This window comes from Syngnathus acus, chromosome 2 (assembly GCF_901709675.1).
Source record: "Syngnathus acus chromosome 2, fSynAcu1.2, whole genome shotgun sequence".
NCBI classification, from domain to species: Eukaryota; Metazoa; Chordata; class Actinopteri; order Syngnathiformes; family Syngnathidae; genus Syngnathus; species Syngnathus acus.
In genome coordinates, this window is record NC_051088.1 from 8,321,451 (window position 1) to 8,329,192 (window position 7,742).

Below are 7,742 nucleotides of genomic sequence, written 5' to 3' on the forward strand. Positions count from 1 at the left end.
AAACTGCAGAAAGAGTGATGGAAAAGTCTGCAATGAGTTGAAACGATGGCTGAAGATGTGAAAGTTGAGGCGTTGACATTGTAAAGGTTCGGGGAACCCCTCTAGGATGAGTCACAACTCAGGACGTGAAGTGGGTGTGCGCGAGTGGGCATGGGGGCTCCCTTTTCAGACTGCTTTCAACACGGCTCTCCTGACAGGGCCGCCTCCTCAACTAAAGTTTCCGTGACGATACTTTGACATTTGGGTAAAGGTTGGTTTGATAGAAGCTGAAAGCTTCTCATCTTTAAGTCTTCCTCTTCCTAGAAATGACTGCTTCAAAACACACACACCATAAATGTCAGCAAGTTGCGATTTATGTCAGTGCTACTGTTCGGTGCGCTCATAAATGGGGCAAGTGACATTATTGTTTATTTCCAAATATATCTGCTTTCATTCTTAAAGCCGCATGCGCTCTGATTTGTGTCTCTTTCTGATCTCTTCCCACCTTTGGCTCGACACGTCACAGCCTACGAGTTCCGAAAGGAGACTTGTCCGTCTTCTTCTTTGCTGTGGTTAGCAAGCATGTGTTTTTGTTAATGTCTGCAGCGGTTATGCCTGCCCGGTTCTGGCTGCGGGCCTTCTACCAGATCTGGCCGCTCTGTGGTCTCTGGCCCTCCCGAGCAACTCGTCCGCCTGCGGTGCGGCGTGCCTCCTTCCTGTGTGTGTGTGTGTGTGTGTCTGTGTGTCTGTGTGTGCGTGAGTCTGTGTGTGCGTGAGTGTGTGTCAGAGGCCGTTTGGCCTGATTTATGGGCCCCGGACACACAGCACTTTGGACCCCACCTCTGCTGCTCCAATGGCTATTCCATGTGTCAGTGGGGAATCCACCTGGGTGGTTCTCCACTGATGGGGGTCAGATGTGGAGCTGCTTACGAGCTCCAGGAGCTCAGGGCAACGTGCCTGCACAAGAAGGTGCTTTCACCAAATGTGCTTCCCAGGTTCAGGCAGCATGCTTCCAGCAGCACAAGTACACATCTGAGCATCCGTTTCTTCTGAACTATTCTCCAGTTCCACCTGCTTTTGACCTGAGACATACGACTGGCTGAGGAACACAGATGAAACGGAATGTTTTTAGTTGGCCGTTTTAGCCTGATCATGCAATTCAATTATGGACTCGATGATTCAAAAAGCATGTGTCCCGCACTTGCGTTTCATCTGAGCTCGATAACACTTTTGCACTCAGTACAATGACAACTATGTGAGTAATACTTGCTGAAATTAGTATGAAGCAAGGGTGTCACCACCACACCACCACAGTTAGGTAGGTACCTTATTTTTTGAATTCATTTAATGCCCGCCATTCTTTATCATCCCACATGAAAAGACGTAAAAGACATAAAAATATGTACCTGGGATTGAATGTCTGGATTCTTAAAAGACATAAAAAATCTATCCCAGGGAATGAATCAGTTTTAAGGTCACGGTTCTGTTCACGTTCAGCACAGTAAGGGAACAAAAGGCATAAAGAATGATTTAAAATGAACCAGCCATGATGTTCGCGAGCAAGAGGCTGAGCTGCACAGTGTTTGTTTACATACATAATTGTAGCTGTAATGTAAGTCAGCTCTTGTCCCATACCTAATATGGTCTGTGGAAGAACACTAATAACTGATAATCAATTATATACGCATATCATAATCATTTAGACAAATAACTTGTTTTGCTGTCATCTTGAGGCTGTTCTGTGCCAAGTACCTGATGAAGTTACTATTGTAACATCATGTAATGAGTTTGTGGGCTTGGTCCCTAAAAACTGTGGTTGGATACTGGTTAGAATTGTTGTGAATTGGCATCTACATACAAGTAGCTTTTCTTTATATACCTGCATAAAGACAGTTGGACACATGATCCATGTCTTGGATGAGCAAAGTCCACTCAGTCTTATTATTAGAAAATAATTGCATTTAAAATGGAGCAAATCAGACTGAAATCTTATATTTGGGGGGATGCTGTTGTTGCAAAAAAAAGGAAGGTATAGTATCCAATTGCAGTTTTCAGATGTATGAGTATGCATCGTGTCATGAAGGTGATTTACATCCATATGCAAGTGTAAATCAAACTTGTCCCATGCTCACGACTAAAACGTGGTCCTTTATTTGAGTCTAAATGGCGTCGTCTGTCGCGGGCCCCCTCTTTGCTGCTGGCTGCTGCCAAGCCTCCGCGGTTTAAATGGGCCAAGTTGAGACGCGGCGGTGAGTGCAAATCTTGTTTGGTCTGCGTCTGTGAACTTCAGCCTGACTCCACTCAAACACGCGCGCGCGCACACACACGCACACACACACGTACGCACACACAAACACACGAGCACGCACACACGCACGCACACATTCGTACGCACGCACATACGCGCGTACGCAAACACACGATGGCGTGAAAAAAACAACCCCCTAAACTTTAAGTTCCTAAATATATATCGAGAGAATTGGTTTAATGTACAGATACACGCTTTAGTGTGCAAAAACGAAACACGAGTGACACCGCAGAAATAATTTCCAGCCTAAGCCAAGGCAATAAATCATTACAAAAAAAAAAGAGGCGGGGGTAGGGGGGCTGCGTGCGTTAATGATCCCCGTATGCAGCATCATGTCCGCGCCCGGCGCGCGCAGCATGTCAGGTATTAGCAGAGAGTGTGTGTGGGTGCATGTGGGAGGTTGGAAGCTGTAGGAAGCTGTGGGGCTGGCGGAGAGCGCTGCCGCCGCTGCGAGCGTCACACTGCTGAATGGGAATCTATCCGGCAACTCCAGCAGACCGCTGTCTCATACGCGCGCCCTGCGTAAAACCAAGCGGCGCGTCTCCAAGTGCGGCTCGGGCCGACCCACAGGCGGCGAGCGCGCTCAGTAGCTCGGATCGGACGTCCACTTTTCCCGCACTTGTTCCCGACTTGCAGCGGCGCACAACAGCAGCATGCCTGCCATCAAGAAGGAGCGCCTGGACGGCGACGACATGGCTCTGGCCGCCTTTAACCAGTCCGAATACTTGGCCCCTTTAAATGCCGCCGCGATCCCCGTGGTGACCCCGCACCCGCCGCCTTACGAGCACATTTTGGCCCACCACCGCGCGTATTTGGGGCTCCACGACTCGACGCTGCATCACCAGCACCTCCAGCACGCCACGGACGACTTGATGCTGGAGAGGTTCTCCTCCATCCCGGACTTCCAGCCCTTCTTTGACAACGGCGAGCCGTGCATCGAGGTGGAGTGCGGGGAAAACAAGGCTTTGCTTTACATTAACAAACTATGTCAAGGCAGCAAAGGACCCTCCATTAAATATAGGGGCGAGTGGCTTACTCCCAACGAGTTCCAGTTTGTCAGTGGCCGGGAGACAGCCAAAGACTGGAAGCGGAGTATTCGACACAAAGGTAAGCCGCGGCATCATCGCACGGGAGCGGATACATTAAGAGGCTCACTTTTGTTTCGCTGAGTGGAGTTCTTACATGCAGTTAAGGTAAAGTTCTTCCACTTTACAAGAGCAAGAGTCAACATCAGTGCTCTTTATCGGGGCTGAAGTGGGAAAACAGCACGACTACATTAGCCGACTTTCTTCCTCTTGTAAATATTGTGGTAGTGTCATTCAAGCAGTTTCATTATTTTCTACTTTTTATTATGTTCAGTCTAGAGCTGCTTGCGTTCATCCACGTTTTAGGCAGGGATTCCCAAACCGTGGTGCGCTCACCTTTAGGGGTGCCGGTCCGCTTCAATAATTGTTTTGCCCCCACTCCCACAAATTAAGAGCGCTGACGTGAGTACTTCCTCATGGTAACATTTGCATAACTGTCAATGAAACAACTTTAGTGGCTATGAAAGGCTTTGTTTTTGATTTTTTTTTTTTTTTTTTAAAGGGTTTACCCAACGCTGCCTGGATACTGAAGTGGATGTGTGGCTTAAAATATTTGGAATACTTTTATGGGAACACCATCAACCAAGGGAGATTTGAAAATGTACTATTTCTATGAACAGAATTTATCTAAAGTGTGCATATTTAGCTGTGCACAAAATCTGCAGTGTTACACTCCAATCTCAGAAATAGGTTACGCCTTTTTGAAATTGTTGGATACTGTCATCATGAATAGATTTGTTGTGTAATGGCTGTCTACAAGTTTGATTTTTAAATACATACGGTAGTGCAGGGATACCCAATCAGGGGGTGTGGTCTCATGATTATTTTACTCATAAAAGTGCTAATATGAACATTCCAGCTGTTGAATAAACTTTTTATTTCAATAATTTCCATGAATCTTTATTTTTTTCATTTTTTGGGGAGTGGGTACCCAAACTTGTTTAAAAAGTTGAGTTGACTCAAAATGTTTTGAACAGACTTTTTTCAGATGTGAGGTTGAAAAGTGATGATATTTCTACCCCACACCCAGGCGCGCATGCACAAGGAAAAAAAAAGAAATCTTTCTTATGAATAGCATGACATGTCTTTATTGGCGATCGAAAAGAATATTAAAAGTAGGGTTGTTAACTTATCATGTATGACTACTGTGGTGTGTTCAGGTACGTACTTTTCTACTCACTCGGAGCATCTCATTTGTTTGTGTTGCAGGGAAAAGTCTCAAGACACTCATGTCTAAAGGAATCTTACAGGTGCATCCTCCAATCTGTGATTGTCCAGGTTGTCGAATCTCCTCTCCCGTGGTAAGGATATTTCATCTCCTGTCAACGTTTTTGTTTTCGTTTGTCTCTGTTTGGGGCTGACAAAGATCAGCTAGATTGGGTGTAGAGAATTCAGCCCAAAAATGTCCTTTCTGTCAACCAATCGTTGGCCAGCCGCGTGTCTCGTTCCACCCACAAAAAGGTGCCAAAAAGTATGACGACATAGCTTGGAATTGTGAAAGAAATCAGAGTGTTACTAATAAACACGACTAAATACCACGGACGATCTAGTTTGTGTCAGAAAGCAGCAACAGATATTTCATAGTCGTGTTTGTGTTGTCGCACAGATGCATGATGGGTAAGCGTGCTTGGGGAGCGCTGCCTTTGTTTATAACCTTTCCGCTGAAGACCCTACAGGCACACTGTGACAGATTTGACAGTAATTTTCTCTCAGCGTGAATACCGAATGCACTTCCAGCCAGTCAGACGCCGAGCATCAAACGGCCATTTATCCAGAGACAATGAGCTGTCGGGCTTTGTGCGTGCGGGCGCGTTTGGCGTTTGCTGTCGGTCACTCTCCAGTCACCTGGCGGACAAGCTGTCCGGCCCCCGGGCCTTGACTGGGGGCCCTCGCGCGCCAAACCCGGAGGCCCCGCAGATGTGTCCCGATTAAGGCATCGGCTTTCTGTGCGTGTGTCGGCTTTGCGCAAGATCACAGGCACGCACGGCAGATCTGTTCACACAGGTGCGCTGAGTCGTGGGTCTGCATGTGTGTGTTTTCATCAGCACGGCGTGCCCCCGAGCCCTAATCTTGAGGGAAGGGTGTAAGAAGCTTAGCGAGCGACTGAGTGTGGCTACCGCTGATTATTGTGTGTCAGACACGCAAGGCGAGGGCGCGTTAGATAAGACGGAGGGGTTTAAGTGATACAGGTAAACTGGCGACATTTTCGCAAGAGCTCTACCCAAAAGCAGAGTTCGGCCCCAGCCAGTTACCTGAAGGAGGGAAGGGACGAGAAAACAGATGCTGTCTGATTTCTTTTTTTCCGGGAATTTGATCATTTCAGCATGTTTGCATGTGTTTACGCTCAAGCGCAGGGTTATCGTTGATTGACTTTTTGGCTTGTCTGGGCACGTATTCTTCAACCTCAATTTGCAGACGTGATGGAGTGAAACGTTGCTATTGACGTAAGCGGGGATACGAAGGCCCGAAGCTTGTTGTTGTTATGGTCCTCGTTTCCTCGTCTGGCGGCGAAGCCTGAAGTTTAACCCGGCGTGTGAATACCGCCATGACGCCTCAGGACACCCACGTGCACAGCGTGCATGCACGCACACAGACACACACACATACACACACTCACACAGACACACACACACGCACACTCACTCACGCACACACACACACGCACACACACAAGAACACACACACAGACACACACACGCACACACTCACACAGACTCCCACTTGCACGCACACGCAGGCTAAGAATGTCAGCAGTTTCACGCGAGGGCGGCGAGGGTGAGACGGCGGAGGGAAGGCAGTGGGGCTTGTATGGCCTCTACGGCGTCACTCCCCCTCCCCTCTGACTCCCCTCAGGGCATGGCAGCCAGCACTGCCCGACGCCCCCTCCGCCACACACATCCCTCTCTCCCTCCCTTTCACACACTATACGCCTGCCTACTGACACAAATTACCTCATGTAGACATTTATTTTGAAAGTTTGACAGCTGAACTTTAAGTGATCTCACTTCGCTATAGGCAGCGTTCGTAAAAAAAAAAGAAAGAAAAAAGGTGCAGCTGGTGGGAAGACGTTCCACCTGCCTGCTCAGGCCTCGTGCAAGTATAATTGCAGCGTCAGCGGGGACTGGAGCTCTTTGTCATGTTGGCACACAAACGCTTGACAGTTAGTGATGAAATTATATGTGTAACGTCATGTGTTCCCACTTGAGTGATTGATAGGCTGTTGATTGCCAAGCTTTTCCCTCCTCCTTAGCCTTATATGTGATCATCAGGTGTTGAACGGTCTTTAATGGATGTATTAAATGCTGCCTCGTCTGCAAAACTGGGTCCATAAAAGACAGAAACTTTCCGGCGGAACTTTAAAACTATGGCCCTCGCTCTAAATGTGGTGTTTGTTCACTTTTATGTGTGCACGTCTGTGTGTGTGCGTGTGTGTGCGGGTGAGCCCAGGGTGGCCGGCTGATTAGCAAGCTGTGTGTGCATGCGTGTGTTTGCGTCTCCTCCCGGGAGAGCTCGGCTTCCTCTACTCTGTTATTTCAGCGGAACTGGCGGAGGATGGGAGGAAATTACAGTCGCCTCCTCTGGCTCATAAAGGCCCCCCACCTCCAATCATGCCCCCACCCCCCATCCCTCCACGCTGTTGCAAAACGGAATTAAACCCGCACGTTCACAAACATGGGTGGAAATGGCCACAAACACTGTTGTGCTCCAAAATAAAAGCTAATTTGTGAGGTGGAGTCTTCATTGGGTCACTGGGCTTGTGTTTGCGTGTGTGTTGCTGAAGCTATGTTGCTATGGTAACACCCGAATAGGCTATTGGCTGAGAAGTGTGCAGAATTGTGGTCACATGGAGTGTGTTTGTGCACTTTCAGACTAAGTGAGACTCCAAGGATGTGCTCCTTTAAGCACACTAATGGAGATCAATAATAACGGCGACATGTGCCAGACATGTTGCCGACACTTGTCCGTACATCCTCCGGTTGTTTTTCCCCTCCGAAATTCATTCAAGTTGAGTTAGGTAATGATTGGCTTTAATTGGTGTCCAATTTCTCAAACACGCTATTTGGACTGAAAGCCAAATCTATGTTTGTGTTTAAAAACTGAACGTGCTATTGCGTGGCTCATTTTGAGTGTGAAACAATGTAAATCAGTCAAAGCACCCTTCTATTAGTTTGGTACTTTTTCGCAATAAAAGCCAAGAGCGATTGTTGTGAAAGCTTCTTCCCAACATCTGTGGGTGCACGCTTTTGCAACATGTGACTTCCGCTAGTTTGTTGTCTTGCTGTGGGCCCTTGCACAGACTCCCGAAACATCTTCTGCCATACATTAGCAACAAGCTCCAACAAGAAGGCTTGAAAAGCAGTTAAATTGGC

At 47.7% G+C, this 7,742-nt stretch overlaps 1 protein-coding gene across 2 annotated transcripts in view; it reads left to right on the top strand.

Moving 5' to 3' along the window:
* Positions 1 to 2,619: 2,619 nt before the first annotated feature.
* Positions 2,620 to 7,742, top strand: part of samd11 (sterile alpha motif domain containing 11) — a 45,525-nt gene continuing 40,402 nt past the window's right edge. Inside the window, exons 1-2 of one of the 2 annotated variants that reach the window (XM_037272593.1) lie at positions 2,620 to 3,394; positions 4,582 to 4,673. In XM_037272593.1, the coding sequence (XP_037128488.1) occupies positions 2,941 to 3,394; positions 4,582 to 4,673 (546 nt within the window). In that variant the 5' untranslated portion in view covers positions 2,620 to 2,940. The remainder of the gene's footprint in view (positions 3,395 to 4,581; positions 4,674 to 7,742) is intronic. The other variant, XM_037272601.1, reaches the window with a different exon arrangement.